The sequence below is a fragment of the Scophthalmus maximus genome, chromosome 9 (genome assembly GCF_022379125.1).
Source record: "Scophthalmus maximus strain ysfricsl-2021 chromosome 9, ASM2237912v1, whole genome shotgun sequence".
NCBI lineage: Eukaryota > Metazoa > Chordata > Actinopteri > Pleuronectiformes > Scophthalmidae > Scophthalmus > Scophthalmus maximus.
This window is the reverse complement of record NC_061523.1, coordinates 20,882,568-20,904,688: the sequence shown is the minus strand read 5'-3', so window position 1 is coordinate 20,904,688 and position 22,121 is coordinate 20,882,568. Positions and strand designations below refer to the sequence as shown.

At 42.0% G+C, this 22,121-nt stretch overlaps 2 protein-coding genes across 3 annotated transcripts; one reads left to right on the top strand and one right to left on the bottom strand.

Annotated features, from left to right (window-relative positions):
• The first annotated feature begins 616 nt into the window (after positions 1-616).
• ppid (peptidylprolyl isomerase D) lies at positions 617-8,267 on the top strand. Its single transcript, XM_035650474.2, has 10 exons — positions 617-780; positions 2,169-2,309; positions 2,875-2,981; positions 3,433-3,621; positions 3,868-3,990; positions 4,269-4,375; positions 4,683-4,824; positions 6,038-6,124; positions 6,389-6,431; positions 7,725-8,267. Exons 1-10 carry the CDS (start codon positions 696-698, stop codon positions 7,811-7,813), a joined length of 1,113 nt encoding a protein of 370 aa, XP_035506367.1. The 5' UTR covers positions 617-695; the 3' UTR covers positions 7,814-8,267.
• Positions 8,266-21,649, bottom strand: etfdh (electron transfer flavoprotein dehydrogenase). Of its 2 annotated transcripts, none has more exons than XM_035650471.2 (13): positions 21,445-21,649; positions 19,989-20,183; positions 18,451-18,680; positions 18,016-18,097; positions 17,351-17,469; positions 17,037-17,114; positions 16,431-16,577; positions 16,101-16,241; positions 14,419-14,562; positions 13,231-13,399; positions 12,704-12,886; positions 12,090-12,311; positions 8,266-9,639 (listed from the first exon to the last, which is right to left on the bottom strand). In XM_035650471.2, the coding sequence occupies exons 1-13, from the start codon at positions 21,473-21,475 to the stop codon at positions 9,476-9,478; spliced, it is 1,905 nt and encodes a 634-aa protein (XP_035506364.2). In that variant the 5' UTR covers positions 21,476-21,649; the 3' UTR covers positions 8,266-9,475. The 2 variants fall into 2 exon arrangements, with proteins under 2 accessions (XP_035506364.2, XP_035506366.2); XM_035650473.2 differs by having other exon boundaries at positions 19,989-20,147.
• Positions 21,650-22,121: the final 472 nt, after the last annotated feature.

Genomic DNA, 22,121 nt, shown 5'->3' with positions numbered 1-22,121 from the left:
CACAAAATGTATTTATGCCTTCAATATTATCTCTCTGACACATCTGTATTGGGCTAATGGGAAACATAACAAATCAAGCACGCCTGCATGCTGATAAAACTGTATTTAAATATAATAGCAATGGGTTGAAGTACCTAATATACTAGATATTTTTTACAAAAAAAAGTTTTCTTTCTGGTTATTTAATCCCAAAACAGTTTCTAAACTGACTTCCCAGACAATTAACAAATATCACACGACATACTCTGTGCTATTGTGATATAAATTACATATATTGTGAGGATTTAGAAGATTTGTTCACTTCTAAAAAGAAAGTATTACGTGTGTGTTATGAAAAGAGAAATCAACCCTATTTCAAGAGATAAAATGAATTGTATTTTGAAAATCATGACCGGAAGTTTAATTAAAAGAGCACAGTCTCATTTTTACAATTACTCTCTAGAAAAAAAAAAAGACAGTTACCAAAAATGTTTTCCTGTTCGTTTATTGTTTTATCTGTTTATGTTTACTTCCTCTCAAATATAAGCGTATGTGTTGGTTATATATATAGGTATAAATACCTCTGCGTATCCGTCCTTGCCGGCAGGATTTTATTTTGAAGTTGCGCGAGCGGAAGTTCCTGGAGTTCTCTTCTGCTCGGGCCGGTTTTTTTTAAGCTAGGCTTCCTGGTAACAACCATCTAGTCCTTTCAAACAATGTCTCACCCAACACCGTCCGTCAAGCCGTCGAACCCCGAGAACCCCCGCGTCTTCTTCGATGTAGACGTCGACGGAGAAAGAGGTTCGGGACATTTTGTGAATATTCACGTCGGCGGCTAAACGGCAGCGGCGGCCGGTTTCCACCGATAGCCCCGTTAGCTTAGCACGCGCCGGGCTCGTTCCGGTTGACTTCCACTAAACGGGATTAATTCATCGACTGCCAACAGACGTTACACCGTAGAAACTACACCAGTTATTAGTGTGTATGTTTGCGTCTGTTATGATTCATTTATGTTGATCGAGAGCTCGCTTCGAGATGGATACATGTTTATTATTAGAGCTCGTAAACGCGTGAACCACGTGTGCTTCCTGTTTAAGTCTTGTTCATATAGCTAATCATTGCCGCGCCACCGGTCTCTAGTTGATAACTGCTAATAACATATTTGTGTTGATGCATTCATATGCGACTTGTTCCAGCCAATATTTAGCTGTTATATCACAGGGCTGTTATATCCTGTTACTGTAGCCCGGTAAAGGCCTATTCTGTAGATTCGATGTGACATGGTTAGATTATTAATACCTCAATTTCCGAATCCACGTTTATTAAAGACAATGTAATCGTTATAATGATGATTTTGTATTCTTAGTGAAGGTGCAGGTGCAGATGTGGTGACAAATTAAAGGGAGAATCCGAATAAATCAGGTGCCACAGCAGTGGTACAATTGTGCAGTCATGCTATGTTGAGATGTATGAACAGCTGACCAGGCCCCAGATGATTATGAATTTTGAATGAAGAGGAACAGATCTTAGGGGATTTTGAAAAGAGGGGGTTCGTTGTTTGGGGGGGGGGCTTCAGTCACCTGCTCCACGGGCCTGGAGTTTTAATATTAACAGTGACGTAAAGAGACAATTGGAAATATTGTGGTGAGTCATCCACATTTGATGCTCGTGCATCAGTGCGATGTGTAAAAGAGCAGCTCTTCCTCGGGCGCCTGAGAATATCAGGGCAGGTCTCGATCCGACAGTCGGAAAAAGAAACAGTCCGTCGATACTCGGGACTGCACAATCATTACATTTCTAGTTCTTTATTGTGCAGCAGCTGCAATGCAGATTATTGTATTGTATGTATACAATCTGTAATCGTACATACTATTTGTTAGTATTGCAAACCGGTATTTCTTTGATTTCTTTTGTTTCTATTCCACTTTATTTATTATTACATTTCCTCTGTGCTGCTGGCAATTTTAAAGTTCCCCAATGGGTCCATCTTATCATATCTTAATTACACAGAGGGATATTTTACTGCAGGGCTGTAGTGCAAAAACCCCTCATCAACCTCTTATGAACGAAGACACTTCATATTGGGTTTTTCCTTTAATTTTGTCATCTTTCCGTGTGTGTGATAACTTGGTCAAGACTCTTTCTGCAGGTGGTTGAGTTTTTGGTTTTGTTTTCTGTCTTGTCCACAGCCGGCCGGATAGTTTTTGAGCTGTTTGCCGACATCACCCCCAAGACCGCCGAAAACTTCCGGGCGCTCTGCACCGGAGAGAAAGGCACTGGCCAGTCGACCGGGAAGCCGCTGCACTTCAAAGGATGCCCGTTCCACAGAAGTACGCAAGCCTTCACATCTGCATTACAATTTTTGGGGGGGGATGTTTCTCACACACACACACACACACACGCACACACACACACACACACACACACACACACACACACACACACACACACTTGTATAGAAGTTGCTGAAAGCACAGTTAACCACTCTGAGGATCTGAAACTGGATTTTGAAATACTTTTTTATGAAAGGTGTGACTTAATTAGAATGTGTGACCAAATTATTAGGTTTATGTGATCTGGCCCTTTAATTTAAGGTCAAAGCTTGATGATTGAAGAGAGATTGTTTTCTGAAAGATTTCGTTAATGGAAAATTTGCTTGTAGACATGTTAACAATTAAAACATACAATACAAACACCGAGCAGCTGAACAGACAGGTAGACGGCTGCTGCATGTTGTAAAATCTAAAAAGCAACTTATTTCCAAAATGGTTCTTCTAACATTCATGAGAAATTGTATTAATCAAATGCTTAACAAGTTGGCAACTAAGGCAGTGCTGACATTTGAGTCTGGTTGATCAGGAAATGAAATTTGACTGTAAATTTTGTTTTTGGCAGTCATCAAGAAGTTCATGATCCAAGGAGGCGACTTCTCCAACCACAACGGCACCGGTGGAGAGAGCATCTACGGGGAGAAGTTTGAGGATGAAAACTTCCACTACAAGGTTAAAACCCCTGATTTCTGAAACCCCTGATGTCCCTATTGTATGATTTTAAAAGAGTTTCTAGGGTTCTAGGGTAAAATGCAGGGAAAATGGGTCTGAACACTTTCCAGAGTTTGGCGATCACATGTGAAAAATGCAGCAGGAGATTTGTCCCAGTCAGACGTGTTCACAACAGCAGGAACATTTACGGAACATTCAGGCGAGGGGTTGCGCCTGGGTGGAGCGCCAACTAGCCCGCCATGAATCTTGCAGAGATTTTCCTGCTGCTCCCTCTTGACCGTTTCCCCAAATTTTGCAAAGGGGGCTGGCAGGACAAAAGTTCCGGAAAATTGCCTCAGCAACATTTGCGTTCTCTCACACAGCCCTTCCGGAAAAGTTCAGGAAATGTCCGGACTTCAGGTGCAAGTCCTGTCATTTTTATTCAATGTTGTTTTCCTTCATCTCCACGCAGCATGACAAAGTGGGCCTGCTCAGCATGGCCAACGCCGGTCCGAACACCAACGGCTCCCAGTTCTTCATCACCACCGTCCCCACGCCGCACTTGGACGACAAGCACGTGGTCTTTGGACAAGTGCTGAAAGGCCTGGGGCTCGTGAAGATGCTGGAGATGGTCGACACTAAGGACGACGCCCCCGTCAAGGTAATTTATTTTAGAAGCTCAAGTCTGTCGTGTTTGATTTAAAAAAAAAAAGAGAAAAAAATCCATTTACAGTTTCACAAACTTGGCACCTCGCCTGCTTTAATCTCCTTGAGAAGATCAAAACATCTTGGCAGATTACATTCAAACTCTGCAGTCAACTGGGTACAGGGGTTGAATTATGATAATTTGTCAGACAAAGAATTTTCTGTGCTGAAAGTAGTTTTCTCCCAATGTGCACCTTTGCAGCCGTGCCTCATAGGGGACTGTGGCGAGCACAAGGACGGGGACGGCTGGGGCGCCGCGCCGAGCGACGGATCAGGGGACGCCCACCCAGATTTCCCAGAGGACTCCGACGTCGACTTTAAAGATGTAAGTTATCAACGTAGGGTCTTTTGATCTTCAAAGACACTGGGGAGATATTATGAGAGACCCCCGCAGGCCCCGATCTCCATGTTCTCAGATTCTGCCCGAGCTATGGACACGGCGCTGGTCAAGTCCGTTACAAATCATGACCATGACTGCAGCAATGAGAAGAAAGCTGTCAGTTTTTTATTGATTCTTTATCTCTTTTTTTTCATGCCAGCAGTCTTTTTTCTTTTTTTCAAAGTAAGGGAATTGAATTTGCTCTTTCTTTTTCTTACTTTCAGGTCGATAAAGTTCTGTCCGTTGCTGAGGATCTGAAGAATATTGGAAACAACCTTTTTAAGAGTCAAAACTGGAAAGCTGCTATCGAAAAATATAGCAAAGCGCTCAGGTAATGTACAGCGTCGCCGCGTCACAATAATAAAAGTCTGGAATATAATTCGCCTTACCTTTTAAAACAGAAACGGGGGGCTACACGTGTTTTCACTGTTGTGATGTTTACCTGTCAGGGAGAAAACGAAAACCAGAAACGTTGCATACATTTTATACTTCAGAGATATGTTTCTGAGCATCATATGACTTCAAGGACAGAAGCATCCTTTCATTCTCCCAATGCAGCTTCACCTGTTGTTCATCTCAGCTTTTAACAGTTAAGTGCAACCTTCATCATAGAGCCTTTTTTCCTTTCACCCCTGCAGGTACTTGGAGGTGAGTGGAGACGTGCTGGAGGATGAGGTGCAGCAGAAGCTGAAGCCCACCGTCCTCAGCTGCTTCCTCAACACGGCCGCCTGCAAGCTCAAGATGCAGCTGTGGCAGGAAGCTCTGGACAGCTGCAACGAGGTAACAAAGACCACTGCACAGTCGCAGCACTGGTTTACAGCTCATGTGCCACTCGGGCTCCTCAGTCTAAGAATCAATGCCTTCCCATACTAGATGAGAGGATCACTATCACTAATGTCAGTAAATACTGTCAGCTGAAAGTTAGCTTAGCATCAGGGCTAAAAAAGGGGGATATGGCTAGCTTAGGTTACATCCTCAATGCTACGATTTAGTTTTAAAATGAATCACTGCTGCTGCATTTACGACTGCTGTCCGCGCTACTCCGGGGTTTTTGAGCGCTTAAAAGTCCTCGCGTTGCTCCGAGAAAAGAAATCTCTGCTCTTACTTTTTACCATTGCTTTTTCTGGGTAATGGAAAATGAATCGAAATTCAATATATCGCGATCCAAAAATGTTACGATCCATTTCCTTAGTCAGAAAAAAGGATATCGCGGAATTTCCTGGTAAAACAAGATGATCTGGGATATCCCTGTCGTAATTACACACTTTAGACAACAGAGGGCGCATTTGCTGTTCCGTGCCACTGGACGTTCCGGACTGAAGAGACAGTCAACAGCAGGAAGACTCCTACAACACTCGGCTGTGACGAGAAGCAGCTGCTGTATCACGGATTGTGTCTCTCATGCGCATGATTAAGACGAGCATGTCACCCCATGAGGGGGATTCCCCCGTCGTAGTGGGTTTGAAGTGAGCCATACTGAAAGACATCGGTCAGTATTCTGGCGAGCTGTATACAGACGTGACTCTGGTTATCTTTCCTGTGCTCGCCGCTATGGTCAAAGCCATATACCTTTCGATCCCTGCGACATCTGTGCCTAGTGAGCGCATCTTTTCAACCGCAGATGAAAAGGTCTCTGCTGTCTCCAGAAAATGTGACATTGCTTCCGATCCAGAGCTAAAACGCTCGTCTGTGGACTTGTAGCCTTGTTCTGACACAAAATCCTTCTACTGGCGAGCAAGTGGAGATTAAAGCAAAGTAGGTGCATCAAGTGCAGGACATCATTTTATTTCTAGATGAAGTCATCTACCGAGAATGTGATTCATGTGCAAGTGCACTTTTTTATTTCGTAATTTTTTTTGGTTTGGAATGATCTACCTAATCAGTGATAGAAGGGGATATAATAGGCCATTAAGGGAGCATAAATTCACTGAATGATGAACACAAAATGAGGAGAGAATTAAAATCCTGGTGTTTTTTTTCTCGTGTCTCACAGGCGATCGAGCTGGATCAAGCTAACACCAAGGCACTTTTCCGGAGGGCCCAGGCCTGGCAAGGGTTAAAGGAATTCAGCCAAGCCATGGTAACGTCCCAGGACAGCTCCTCTCGTCTCTAAAGTGGCGGATAATGAAAATATCACAGACCCTTTCATACTGTACATGTGCTGTTGTCTGTATAGAAGGATTATGCTCTGGCACAGAACCACCATTGTGTTCTGTAGTTCAGCAGTTGACAGACAGAAGTGTCAGCTCGTCTCGTTCGGAGGAGGAGACAGAATCCGGATGAGTTCAATCCCAGAGCAGCTCCATTCACTGATCGTCTTCTGTGCTTCTCTCTCTCTCGACAGGCCGATCTGAAGAAAGCTCAGGAAATAGCTCCAGAAGACAAAGGTGGGGCGCTGATCCTTCAGCATTTCCTGTTTTGTTTAGCCTGTTCAGAGAGCATAACCATGTTTCGTCCCAGTGCCCAAAGAGTGCAGCAAATATTTTCCTCCTCCTCCAGATCCAAAACTTGCTCATCAAGAAAGAAACAAGTGTTCCTTCTTCTCCCGATTGAACTTTGTGGGGGAAACGGTGAAGTTGTTCATGAAAGATCAGCTGCAGAACAATGAAACTAAGCTTTCCCCCATAGTTTTTAGAAAACACGACCCTACGTCCTGCGGAAACTCGCTCGGCTTCCAGCGAGTGAAATCTGGTTGTAGATGGACAGAAAAGAATATTGCATATTGTTTTCAATGGAACAGATTTTATCTAGCTACCTCTTCTTGGTGAGCGTGACTCATGAAGGTTATTCAATTCTATTCAGTCTGGTGCCTGATGCATTCAAAATGTTTTTCATAAATGAGTCATTCATAGATTTGCGCCGTAGTTGAAAAGCTATGGGGCTAAAAGTTATTTATATGATAATGAGTAAACTAACGAACGAACGAGTAGTCTATTACTAATCCAATAACTTGCAGCTCTAATAATATGAGCGTGTGTATCAGCTGATACACTTGCTGTTTCTTTATTTCCAACCATGTGCCACTCTGTAGAAAGATATTACTAATAGTTTTACTGTCGGTTTGTCTGATTGAAATATTTTTGCTGCCTTCAAATGTTGTCACAGGGAGACTTCCCCTCATGGTATAATTCACAGCCTCGTACCTCTGTATTTTCTGAGAGCTCAGAGCTGGTACCCATTCGCAGCAACGATAACATCAGAACTTATTGATACTACGGTCTTTCATAATTTAGCCCCGTTGCCCGTTTAATACCCGGTTTCTGTTTCCACCCCTAGATAAGAAGGAGCCCAATCTCTTCTTGTTAAAAGAATTAATAAATAATAATTATTCAGGAGCGGTGGTCGAAATACAGTAGCGGCGCACTGCCACTGCTGAATGCATGTATGTTTGAAGTAATTCTCCCAAAATATGTAAAAAGTTTTGGATGTGGAGCTCTCTCCTGCTCTTCTGATATTTCATTATGCAGTTTATTGGCTGCCGTCTTGAAGATAAGCTCCATCGGGACGCTTCATGTTCTCGCGGTGCCCTCAGGGGCGATTGTCTTTTTAAGTGGAATTGACAGTGGACTCATGTTTGAAACCTTTAAAATTCAATGTGAAATATCATCTGGTACAAACTAGAAATGATTTCTGTTTAATTGATTCACTTGGTGACTTTTCTTGTGATTTCTTCTCGACAGCGATCAGCAACGAGATGAAGAGAGTCCAGCTCAAGGTCCAGGAGGAGAAGGAGAAAGAGAAGAAGATCTACGCTAAAATGTTTGCGTGAGCTTTTCCATCTCGACGACGCAACGAGTTGAGAATATTGTCTCGTCAATATTTGAAAAATCATCTCTGCAGGGGAACATTAAAAGAGTGTAACCAGGTGAAAAATGTGCAGTCGTCTCATTCGACGGGTTCTTTCATGTTTCACAAAGCGGTACATCTCTCACCGTCTCGTGTCATGAAGGAATAACTGTTGTTGTACGTTTTCTTTTTGACCTGTCTTCAAGTTTTATCACTGTAATGAATTAGTTTTGACCATTTAGTCGTGTGCTCGACGCCGCTGCTCTGAAACAACGGGCTCGACACGTCGCACTGATGTTTGTTCTGGGGTTTTTGAAGCAGTTCAGCAAAAATAAGCTGATACATGTCTATCTGTCGTCCTTGAACACAAACAGTACATCAATTTGTTTTACTTGTTTTGTTTTTTTAAAGGTCAATAAATAAATAAAAAACAGCAACATTCAAGTGTTTTTATTCATTACTGTAATATTTGATATTTTGTACAATACACAGATCGAAGTAAACATGCGATAAGGCTGACATGAGATGGGGATGTACTGATCGGACTGATTTTAGTCCTGATACCAATACAGATATCTGGGCTTTGGTTATCGGACGATACCGTAGATCAATACAATACAGGTGTTTTTCTTTTGTTCTGCATTCATACCAAGCGCAAAGCGAATTTTCACGTTGAGTTACTCGCGTGAGTTTGGCCGCCGGCTCGCTTATATATTTACTCATGCCAGTGAACGCAACCCAACAACATTTGCCCGTTCTTCTGACTTCCGGAAAGATGAGCGGCTGATTTATATTGCTCCCTCAGTTGTTATTGTTTATTTGTTGTAACCTATATTCTCTTGAATATCCCTTTGATTGTGAATAATTAAATACAAATATTTATTAAATTTAAAATAAAATATATTCCCCGGTTCTGTCGGACTTCACTTCGTCCGTCACGAGTGATGTGGAATTAGCACCTTTGCTTGGACTGTATTTGATGTCATTGCGCAAAAATATTTGCATCGCGTTTGGTGTGAACGCACCGTAAGGCAACATTAGGCTCGACTTCCAACAGCTCTTTCCTAACTGTCACACAACATTTAATAAATAACTGTTCAGTGTATTTATATATATATATTCGCCAACAACATTTTCACAGATAGCCAATCCAGCTAAATGCGTCAGTTTTGGACCGATGTTGGTTTTTGATCTGTTGCATCTCCAAAAAATAAACCTTGTTTTAAGAACGGCTTGTTTGCTTGTTCCATTACAGATTTTGAAGGAAATATATTAATTAAAAAGCAACCCACAAAAATCTAATCTAACCATTTCAAATGCCCATATTGTGGATATTACAGCAATAATCCCAAAACTACACGAGTGAGTGACCTCTGCTTCAACATCAGTTTCATTATGGTCCTGTATTCTGAATGTGGCACATTTGAACCTGAGTACACCACTGCATAATTTAAGAATTTATGTCTATGACAATCTATTTACCAATATCCTCATGATTTAGACATTTTATCATTTATATTTTTACCCTCAAAAAACTAGTAGTTTATTTTTCAGTTCCTTACTTGGGGACATCTGCTGGCGAGACGTGTAATGCTGGACAGTCATATCTCAAAATGTTAAAAAAAACTAAATTAACTCCTGAGGTTCACATTCCGTTGTAGGCCGGTCCGCCGCCGCCTTCGGGCACCACCCAGTTGATGTTCTGGCTCGGGTCCTTGATGTCGCAGGTCTTGCAGTGGACGCAGTTCTGGGCGTTGATCTGCAATCTCATCCCGTCGCCCGTTTCCAGGGGAACGTACTCGTACACGCCTGGGACAGAAAAGAAAAAAAGAAGAAGAAAAGAAACCTAGTTATGGATGGAACGAATAATCAATTTATCTGCAAAGTGCTCTCGTATGAAGACTTATTGATGAGCCGGCTCGGCACCAACTGCTGAGGAGCACAAGATACATTTTACATATCTTACCAGCTGCTTGAATAATAATGTCACGGTGTTAAAAAGAAATGTTTCATACCAAGAATATCTCATTCTGCTGTAAATGAATAGCACCTAATTAGTTATTGCTTTTTGAAGAAACACTCAGCCACTGAAAGGATATGTTTTCTATTCAGGGACAGATTTATCAGCTTTTTTTTTATTTCCTTCCTTTTTTAAATCTAGGTTGAAATAAGCTGCTTTGTGTCTTAAAAGCTGAAACGTAGACTTGAACTGCTGCCGCCCGCCACAGCGACCCCGGTGGCAGACATGAAAGAGGGTGATGGAGTTGATTGTGGAAGGGAGGCTTTGGAAAATCACACCTTTTTTTATTTTATTTCTTTGAATCTCAAAAATTGGAACAGGTCAGTTTTGAATGGGACGTGTTAAGACCGACGAGCGCAAACGGAGGAGGCCTGTGTGAATGTGGACGAGGAGTAGACTGATACGCAACAACAGTCAGAAACAGGAGGAGGCTGAAAGAGCCTGAGAGTGTGATGCAATTTGCAGGAATGAAGATTTCTTGGCATCATTAAAATTGATGAAAAATTATTGGCAAGTTTTAATTGTGCATTATTAAGCATTTTTTCCAGCATGTTCTCCAGGATCCAAACGTACAATATTGATAAAACATTAAAAGCCTTTTTAACACACGTTTTAAATGCTACAACTCAAATGTCTACAACAAATCATTTGTAATGCACAATGTGTCTATAAGAAAAGAGGTCGGGATTTAAATGTAACTCTTAAATTTAGAGCCGCAACAGTTGATCGATTAATCGATTAGTAATCGATTACTGAAATAATCGCCAACTATTTTGGGTTAGGGTAAGTTTTTATGAAGAAAAAAAGTCAAAATTCTCTGATTTCAACTTCTTAAATGTGAATGTTTTCTGGTTTCTTTGCTCCTCTATGACAGTAAACTAAATACTAAATATAAAATGAATGGATTAATCGAGAAAATAATCGACAGATTAATCGATTATGAATATAATCGTTAGTTGCAGCCCTACTTAAATTACATCCACCAAAGCTTAGAGGATGTTTGAACACAACAGGTTCTATGTACTGCTTCGATTTGTTGCTGTCATCATTTCCATGTTTCCGTTAGAAGAAAATAACAGAATATCAAAAGGCACCACTTCAATTAACATAACTGTGAAGCTTCATGAAAAAAAATATCTAAATGGTTTGAAATCTGCTCGACAACAGATGGATGGACAGACTAACTGACGAACAATATCCCCCCACACGTTACTTGCCAGGTGGATAAAATGCGCAGTATGAGCAGAGTTCTAGTGTCTCAATCACAACTGCTGCACTGGACAGGAGGAGAAACGCAGCCCAATAACCGGAGAAGTGCAGAGTCTGCGTGGCTCAATCGACACTCTGCCTTTTGTCCTATTGATAAAAACGTCAGCACATTTGTTTCTGGGCTTGGGAGGAAACATATTGGGTTTTTAAAACAAAAGGTCTTCACAAAGTAATCCAAGTTGTCAGTCTTTATCTGGAAACCTGGTGTAAACACAGAGGGCGGGTTTGAATCGATTGTGACTCATTGATAGAGCAAGCAAGGATAGTTTTTTGCTGAACGGATTAAAAAGAAAAATCACATATTTCAGGATATAGGTGATCTGATGTTTCTATTCCTAATTTCTTTCTTAGATGGATCAAAATGGAACATAATACACTGGACTGTAAGTAAAGTTATTTGAAAACCGGCATTGTGTCGGACAGAGAGCCTGTGATGCTGCTCCTCTTTCAAAGATCATCTCCAAATCAAACTGGTTAACTCTGCTTGGAGTTGAAACACAACCTAAAAACATGTACTGGAAATCATTTTTATAAACACAATGTTTGACAGTTTTTGAACAGCCTTTTTTTTTTTATACATCCGATAGAAATCTTGCAGCCGACAAAGATTTTATTAACCGACGGATTATTTAACTGTTGGCCGGACAAAAGAGGCAGAATGAAGATTCTGCCTCAAGAATTCAAGAACTTGGACTTGGTACCAGTGCATCTCTACTTAAAGACATATTTACTTGAAAAATGAGTTGAGACAAGATCAATTTGATATTTTTAAAAAATATCTGTCTGTTACCTCTCTGCCCCCTATAAACACAACTTGTGAGTTTACACGACCTCCTGAGTTTACAGGCCCCAGTTCATCTGTGATCTAGATCTTGTTGTGAAACCATGAAACAAAAAAGAAAAATTATCCCCTCTCCACTTATATTTATAGTACGGCTGACGCTCGTCAGCGGCCGCGTGGCGGTTTTACCTGCGGGGCAGAAGCGCTGCTCGGGCCCGTCGTATATGGCCAAATTCCTGGCGACCGGCACGCTGTCGTCCTTCAGGGTCAGGTGAGGCGGCTGGTCGCCCTCGTGATTGGTGCCGCTCAGCGCCACCGAGGAGAGCAGGTCGAAGCTTATCTTGCCGTCGGGCTTGGGATACTCGATCGGCGTGCAATCTTTCGCCGGCTTCAGCTGGTTCGCGTCGAGGCCTGAGACAAGACAGACGGGAGTACACAAGCCGGGGGGTTTATGAAATGTTGGTTTTTCCATCGTGCCCCGAGATAAGATGTGACATCGTACCTCAAACCCCCACCGGCATTGTGCGGTTATCTGTTCTGTTCCACTGTAAATGTTAAATGCTTTCCACGTTCAGCCGGGGTCGTGGACACTACACCGATATCACAGAGTGCTATACATGTTTACAGGTTTGTTCGAATCAAGGCAGAGCGAAGGTAAGATAAGGATCTTTGAGAATAGATTTTTTTATAAATACAGACGATGAAAAATCATTGTTTTAGCAGCGCGGCAGACACGAATCAGACACGAGCTTTGTCTTTGTTGGGTATCGACCCTCCTCCTGGTCCCCTCCCGCGACACTTACCGCAGTGCTTCAGCGTCCAAGGCTCTTTCCCCCTGAAGACCCAGTAGAAGACGCCGGTGTAGACCATGCCGCCGTACAGGCCGAAGTAGTTGTGGAACGACGGCCTGATGTTTCTGACGGCGTGCAGCTCCTTCCACACCCACGAACTCTTCAAGGCGTCGGCGTACTCGGTCACGTGAAGACCTGGGGGGGAAGGAAAGAAATTAAATATATTAAAAATCACATTTCTCGCTCGACGCCTCACGTAATCCCGCCCGTACTGAATACGAATGATTTACATTTCAATGTGATTTCCATATTGAAACATTTTTCCGTAACTGCCAATATTTTTCTTTAAAAAAATTATTCAGTGTTTTGAGCAGCACAATGTATTCACCTCGCTCAAACGGGAGAGGCGGCATTAAGTGGATCCTTCAAAGTAATTTAGGGGGGAACTAACCCTTTAAGAATACATTATTTGTACGTCCTGCACAAAAGTGAATGTACTGCCACCATCGTGAGTACTGGTGGGTGTGCACTTCCTGTACCTGTGGTGTCTGAATCCAGGCTCTCTGCAGTGACCTTGGGGAAGATGGTCTCGGCGGCCAGCATGCCGCTCTTCATGGCCGTGTGCGTGCCTTTGATCTTCGGGACGTTCATGAAGCCGGGACTGCAGCCCATGAGCAGCCCCCCGGGGAAAGTCAGCTTGGGGATGGACTGGAGGAGGAGGAGGAGAGGAGGAAGGAAAAAAGAAGAAGGAGAAGAGAGTTTAGGCTCATTTTTCAAACTTTCTTGCGTCATACTTTCTGAGACCTTGAACTTAAGCAGCTAGACTTCAGGGGTGTGGGGGGCTGTTCACCGGGTGGGACTGCGCTTTCTTGGGCCCAATCATTCGTGGATGGCTGCTCTCCGCAATTTTTTTAAGGAGTACATGTTCCGGTTACGGGAGCTCTTTCTGCCAGCTCCATCCAATCTGGTGTCCTGTGACTGTCCTCCTCCTCCTTTTCTTTCCCTTTTTGGTCGAATAAAACCAGAGATTGTCGTGTGTCGTTTAGGATAAGCTCAAATCGTAGCACGTCTGGTGCATATTATAATACATGTTACAGCTGGTTTGTTTCATTTAATTTTCAAAGCCTTTCAAAATGTCTATATTTCCTGCCTTTGAATTTGGTCACACACACTTATTCAACTGTAATCATATTCTAATCTGTTGTTAATGTGTGTTAAAATGTCTATTAACACAATGATGACTAATGTACATATGTGCAATAAAAAGACCAAACACACTGCATCCACAGTAGTGAAATTATATAGATAAACTGACATAATTAGCAGCTCGTCTCTGTTGTCATTCCTCTGTAACAACATTGATTTGCTCCTGAGTAAATTGAGACTCGGAATGTTTAATGCTGATGATGGATTTACTTTAATATGCAAGGAGGAATAAATTTAAACAGCCCCTTCAGGGAAGCTGGCTATTTAATGGAGTTGTGTGCTGCAGTCTTTCCTGTAGTACACAAACATAAACTGAAAATAAATCTTTGTTATTTCCCCCCCCAGTGACTTAATTGCACAATTAGATCAGGTCAGTTTAATAGCGCTGTGTTTGTTCGATGACACAGCTCGGACTGTTTCACTGCTCACGGTTATATCTTGTAAAAGAGCAAGTTAGCAACAGACAAGTTGTTTGATACACAGGATTTGATGGCGTACAACTGCTGTCCACTGTTCCGTACCTGTAGTCCTCCCTCGTTCAGGGCCCGGGCTCCGTACGCGATTCTGGTGCCTCCCTCCAGAGTGGGTGCCACGAACGGATGGTGCTTCCAGCGCTGGAACTCTCTGAAGGGGCTCAGGTAGGGGTTGCTATAGTCCAGGCCGATCTGGAGTGGGGAAAGATCTGCTGAATTTGAATCAGTTCAAACAAGTCCAGGTGAAGTAGACAAAAATGTCCAGATGAAGTAGACAAAAATTTGAATAAAGGCATTTGTTATCGTTTTTCTGATGCACTGGAACTAAGGAATTAATACAAATCCAGTTGAATTAAAATGGTTAAGTGAATGATCAGTCTACGTGAGAGTAGAATTAGCAATTGCCAAAACTTTAAAAAGTTATTGACTGATTTGCATGAAAAATACAATTTTAATCAAAGAAAAGTCTTGGCCATTATAAGAGCTGATTGCATTTTGGGATGGAACCAGATGTGGATCTGGAAGCAGTCATTTTTTGAACGTGAAACAGCATATAGACGGGGAATTTGTCAGCATCGACAGATAATTGTGTTTTTATCGCCAAGTAGGTTTTCATATACAAGGAATTTGCTGAGGTGTTTCGGTGCGTCCAAAAATAATTAAATGCAATTGTAAGAACAAGGAGAAGAGCAGTAACCAAAAACGTAATAAAACTAAGTGCAAAATGGAAAATCTGAACAAAAATCTGTCACAGAGTAAGAGGTGTACGAGTAGTGCAGGAGAACATGCTACTAGATGACGCTACAAATCATTTTATCATCGTCGATGTCACTTAAACTAGTTTGACGGTCGCCCACAGCAAAATAAAACGGGGGACTTCATGTAGAAAGTCTATAAATCAACGTTCACACCAAATGTCACTGGGAAAAACCAAACCAGGCCTCTGTTGTCCTCTGAGGTCACCATGTCATGAATAATGTGTCTAAGGAAGCATGAAAAAAAAGAAAAAGTGTAGAACCACCGGCCAAAGTCACTGGACGAGTAAAGTAAATCGGTCACGGGGGTGAAGTCTGTCAGAGATTTATGGTCTGGGAGTTTTTTTAATTAATGGCTCTGAATTGACTTGTCAGGCAGATCGCCTGTTTTCACTACGGTTTAATGAGACGAACAAATTCAACCTGGCCTGAATACAAACGGCCCTGTCTCATAAAAAGTGCTTTACTGTATGTACAGTTTGGTCAAATGACAGTGGCCACAACATAATATTAAGCTGATTCTTCGCGGCAGGAAGTGGGCGTCTTTCAAGGATAGAGAGAGAAAATATATAAAGGTTCAGAGAGGTCCATGGGAAAAAACAACTAAACACACCCAGCTCCAGAGTTCACGTCCCTAACGATTCATTTTATAGCACAACAAGCCAAAGTACAAAATCAACAAAGCTGCTTTGGCCTCAACTCAAAGTGCTGAATGTGAGTCACAACTACAAATTCTGGATTTTTTTCTTAAATTCCTTTTTGAAAGTTTTATTTACAATATACTTTTCTTATCAAGGGGCAATGTGAGTAGACCAAACATATACGGTAAGTGTTAAAAAGTAGAAAAACTGGCCACAGTTTCACTGTGAATTCAGAAACTCAATAAAATTATCCTTATGGTTAATATTTACTGAATCCGCGACGTCCAGCTGTCACATCTGTTTTATATCGTTGCCGAGGAACAGAGCCACTCACCACGAAGCCCAGAGCCACCAGCGGTTCTCCCTCGTTCAGGTGATACAGGAAAGATCCTCCGTACGTGTTCCTGTTCAGGGGCCAACCCACAGAATGCTCCACTCTGCCGGGTCGCCACTTCTTCTCATCAATCGTCCACAGCTAAAAAAAAAAAAAAAAAAAGGTATGACAAGCAGAATATTTCTTTAATTAATTCCACTCGTTTATACGTTTTTTTAAAGACCCACATCAAATATATTTGGCTTTGCTATGAAAACACAGGTGTGTTTGTGAGTGCCACTTTCTTTTCCGGCCATTAGTTTGATGTGGACTGGTGCCCTGTTTATTTACCTCCTTCAGTCCGATGGCGTACGTCTGCGGTTCACAGTTCTCACGCAGGTTAAACTGCTTGTAAAGCTGCTTGGCCAAGTGGCCGTGACAGCCCTCGCCAAACAATGTGACTTTAGCGTGCAGCTCCATTCCCCTCTCAAAAACATCCTGGAACAAGAGAGGAAACGGGATGAGTTAGTATGTTTCATGTATGAAAAGTTATTGAATATAATACAGAGACTAGATCAGATAAAAAAAGTACCTATTCGAAAACAGAAACATTAATTTTTGATGCCAGGAGATGATACAATATTTTTTATCTTGTGGTCACGGTGTCATATTAGGGTGATTATGAAGTCCTACATTCTTGCTACATAGACTACATAAATAAATCATAGCTTGCCATCTTATAAAAACTTGTGTGATGTGATTTAAAGGAAGTGCCAGGGACTGATTTCAAGGAACAAGGATGTAAACACAGAGTGGAGGTTGGATGCGCTAGGTCTGTTAGTTGTTTGTTTTTTTAGTTTTTTTTAAATCGGGCTTTTATCGTGTGGTCCGATCCCGACATTAGACCCAAAACAGGAAACAGACAGTTTACTCAATAACAGTTTGACTGTACGATACCTTTGGGGAGCCGTCCTTGGCGATGCCGACATCATTGGTGGCAATTCCTTTCACGCTTCCGTCTTCATGAAACAAAACCTTGACAAATGTAACACAGATAAAAGATGAGAAGATTGACTGGCTGATACAAATAAAGGTTTAAAGCAACTTCTTTGATGAATCATAAAACTCAGACTTTTATTTCAGATCGATCTTCATTCAGACGACAGTGCAATTTTAACAGAAAAACTGCCAATCTATCAACTAAAGCTCATTTTGAGAACGATTAAGGAATATACATGCAGTAGATCAGAGAAATTCCAAGGAGGTCTCACCTCAGATGCAGCATAACCAGGGTATATCTCCACCCCGAGCTCCTCCGCCTGCTCCCCCAGCCAGCGGACAAAGTTCCCCAGCCTCACGATGTAGTTGCCATGGTTCGCCATGGGCAGGCCTGCAGACAGACAGTGAGAACAGTATATCAACATCGCTGAGGTCACGGTGTCAAGTTGTAACAACTTGTGTTTCTGTATGTGGCAGTTCTGCCTTTTTTAAAGCAGTTGCTAAAATGAATCGCATAAAAACACAATTAAAGGGTCATTCTGTGATTTTCTTTTTGACCGAATGGATTAAAAATATGTTCCAAACAGATTTTACTCTGATTGAAATGTTGATGGTGTGAAAGCCCTTATGATTACACGTGCATTAGTGTTGCAGCTTTCTCTGTCTATCAGTCCATGTACATTATAAATCTGTTCCGTCAACAAAGGACTTAATTTGGACTGAAATGCAAAAACATCCAGTCCCAAAGTTTTTAAATCACCTACTGTGTTTAAATTCCCTTCCCTCCTGTTTGGAGCCTCTTCACTCCCAACAGTAAATACTACTTGTTACAAATGCAACTCTGATCTCGTCTCAAACCATGGAATTAAAAAAAAACTCTCTGTGTGGCAGAACCCGTTTTTTTATTTTCACCTTTACGATCCAGTGGTTCTTTTACCTGGCAACATGGGGACAGGGATTCGGTGTTTCTCTGTTAAAATGCTGAACACATCTTCGGTCACAGGTGTGTTCAGCGGTGCCTGAGTTAAGAACAAAAAATGGCAGAGCTTGACTTCACAGGGATTTGTATGGTATTAATACATTCAGCTACAATTCAAAAACACGGTTTTGATATTCAAACCTGGATTCTCTAATGCTAACAAAAATACATGCACATGCATACAAATGTTCAGTGTAGGTGTATGCAAATGATGATCAGTACTATATACCTGCATGTACATAAAATGCTTCATGTATAGCATACAGTACACAATATTATAGTACACAACACCGAGCAACAGATGTTATCAGTCCTTGTGCGATAAAGGGGAAGGACATCTTTGTAGTCTACACACCAAACTCCCAAAGAAGAAAAGTTGAATGAGACACTCACGCCTCGTTCCTTCCAGTCGGGAATGAGCTCGTTGAGCGCGCTGGGCTCCAGACATGCTCCCGACAGAGTGTGCGCTCCGATCTGGGAGGCCTTCTCCACGAGGCAAACCCGCAGCTCCTTCTCCTGTTCGTTGGCTAGCTGCTTCAGGCGAATGGCTGCCGAGAGGCCGGCAGGGCCCCCGCCTACGACCACCACATCCGCCTCATCTGCAAACCTCTCCATTTCTATCCCTGGGGAAGGAAAACCAAAAGATAAGAGAGAAATATTAACGGAGAACCACAATAAGACACATGAAAGAGTGAGGCAGTGGATTCAGACTCAGGCACGCGATATATTCAGGAGACAACTGCAATCCTGTGCGGCGCACTCGGCAAATCTCAAAACAAGACTGACGGGATTAGGCAGCAGAGCTACCCAAACTAATAAAAACACTGAATTTGGGTTTGAGAGGGTTAAATATTCAAAGTTGAATTCAACAGTCAAAAAAAAACACATTTTGTTTGGAATATTCACACAGGTGACCAATGTGGAACTTACGTGCTCCTCACAAGTCTACAAAGCATTAGAACTATTGAATAACTAACAAAAGAATAAGTAACTGAATTTAGAATTGGATTAATGATTTATGTGGGATCAGATTTCAAGAGATAAAAAAGCTGCTTTCAGAGACGCACTGCAGTTCTGGACATTTTTCTGAACTTTTCCAGAGGGGCTGTATATGAGAATGCAAATATCCGCAAATGTTGCTTCACCAGAACTTTTCCTGCCAACCCCCTGATTTCTGGAAAATGTCAGAGTGTGAGCCTATGTGAAAATTCAGCAGCGTCTGACTCGGACAATCTCCTGCCACATTTTTTCATATGTGGACAGCAAACTTCAGAAAATTGTCCGCACCAAATTTTTACGGACATTTTCCAAGTTCATGTCTGCAAACACCTTAAGACTTAAACTCAAAGGGCACATACTCTTTTAGTTGAGGAGCTTGGGTCAATCATGTCTAACCTCTTCCGCCACAGCAAATTCACACTGAGTTTTTCTCTTTCTATGGGATGGCATACAAAATAATTTAGGCTAACAATACAAAATATAACAGGAAGTCGTCAAAAGAGGAGGTTTAATGCGGGTTGTACTTTTGTTGTAAAAAAAATAACAAAATATCTCTAGTAATCACAGAAACTTTACTTTGTGGGGAAAAAAATTCAATCAAAATATTGAATTACAACTCCTGAACATACAAATCAGACACCTGGATCAGATTGGACCAATACAAAAAGATCAGTCTAAAGTTCCCCCAGGACCAATAAAGATCTATCTACTTAATAGATTGCAAAGCACTCTGTCTTTTATTTTAAAACACTTTGGCTCAAGTCCAGGTGTTTTTAATGTTGAAACTTGAATATATCTATCTATCTGTCTGTCTGTAAACAACAAGGGTGCCAATGCCAACCCACGTCTGGTGTCACTAAGAATGAGAATCAATCTTGCGCGTGGGTTCTTCTTTACTACACGTGATGTCATCTTCAAGTGGCAAGTCTCACCTTCCCATCTTGGGTCCTTGTCCCGCGGGTGGATGGTGTAGTGTGTTGTGATGCGGGGCCCGGACACCGAGGAGCATGTTCTCCTGTGTAGTGTTGTGTACAGCTGAGGGGCAGCGTGCTCTGCCTGTACCGTTTTCAATGCCCTGATGCACCTGTGGGCTGCAAAGATGGGAGAGAGAGAAAAAAAACAGCGACCTGTAAAAAAAACCAGTTCACACTGGTGGGGGGTGAGGCTAGGCCTGTCACGATAATTACGTTATTGACTTATCGTACGATACATGAATATGAACTCAATCATTTATATTGACCTCAATAACAGCCATTGTGTCCACATGCCAGTTTGTTGACATAAGAATGAATGTCAACAACGGTCCAGCAAAGTCTCGCTTGCTTCTGTCCTCTCATGTGTTCTCGTCACATGATTAATATGTTACTGGTTTGGACTATTAAATGTCAGAAAATATGGATTTCTTTGTATTATTTTCTACAGGCACCACATCGTCAAATTGCTGGTTTCATCAATTTTGGATGACATTTCTCTCATCCCCAACACAAATCGTGCTGGACGACCAACAGGCCTATAATACACGCTCGCATGATTCAGTATTAAAATGACAATAATATTGTTGATCGCAATAATTTCTGGGACAATACATCGTGCGAAAAAAAACAGATTATTTTGACAGGCCTGGGTGAGGCTGTGTGTACTCTCTCTAGGGTGTGCTCCCTGGGGTTGATTGCTTATCTGGTTAAGAGATAAGAAATATAATATTGTGAAATGCAATTAAATAACACAACAAATAGACTCAACAATGTAGGCGGGTGACATAACCTATGCAAACAGGACTTGTGAAATGACAGCACCTCGACAAAACAAGCAAAAAAAATCTTACGTTAGTAGCACTTTGAGATTGCTTTTAGCAATGAAAAGTGCTCTATAAAAGAAATGTATTATTTTTATTATTATTAGCTAATGTGGCGAATCTGCCAGGCAGCTGTCACACTGCACTGCGCTGATGTAGCATTAGCAACATGCTAGCTAGCGGAGTTATACGTCTGCTGAGCTCAATTTAAAGTCCCAGCTGCGACAAAACATCAATCTTAACGTCACGAATACTCTCAAACCAACCACACGTGACTTAATAAGGTCAATGCATTTCTGGAAAAAAAGCGCGAATGGATCATTTAACCTAGAGACAAGGACGCCGTGCAGGTGACCCATATTGCATCGGTTTCAACTTTGACCTACATTTTACCATAATGCTAATCAACACTGTTTGGTGCTAGCAAAGGAAACCGTCAAATGAATTTAAACACGGGGGGCAATTAAAACCCCCCTTTTGTGAAATTGATTAAGTTAGTTGACAACACTGTGGGCAAAGTTAAGTTTAGCAGACGAGTCCACCACGTGACGGAAAACATTAATATATGGCTAACAAGCTAACAGCTGACGTACCTTGACTTGAATATCTGCCAGCAGGAAACATTGTGCGTGTCGAGCTAGTGTGAGCTCACTAGCGGACTGTTGTTGTTGTTCTCTTTCAAAATCCAGCCGAGGTGAAACCGAGCTGCAGGGAATCTTATGAAACCCGCGACACAAATCGGAGCCTTACAAAACACGTCTCATAACACTTGTGCGCGTCATAATGCTGCGCCGCTGCTCCTGCTGCGGCTGCGACGGTCACGTGACTGCGCTATAGTAGATCTCTATACTTCCGCCCTGCGACAGTGTGCGGTACACCCGAGAGGGAGACGTTTAGGAATCAGGTGTTGTGTTACAGTGGGGTCATCCCAGGCCAGTGTCCACTGTTCAAAGAAGGAGAATGAGGAATTTGTGGATTTTACACTGAATTTCAATTAAGTTCATTTTTTGGTAAAATTAACCAATCATATACAAAGTCATACAAACACGGCTCCAGATGTAACAGCACCACAGACGTCCACCAAGGCTGCAATCGCCCACCTATATGCTGTTTCACCCAAAGCTTGCATCCCCATCTCCGTCTGACCTACATACTTTTTGAAATATTGTTGAAGATATGACTCAAAATGTCAAGTTTTCCTGCTATCTCACTACGGTGAACAATCTCTAAAAACTTTCCTGGATCCAGATGCGGATCTTTGATTACACTT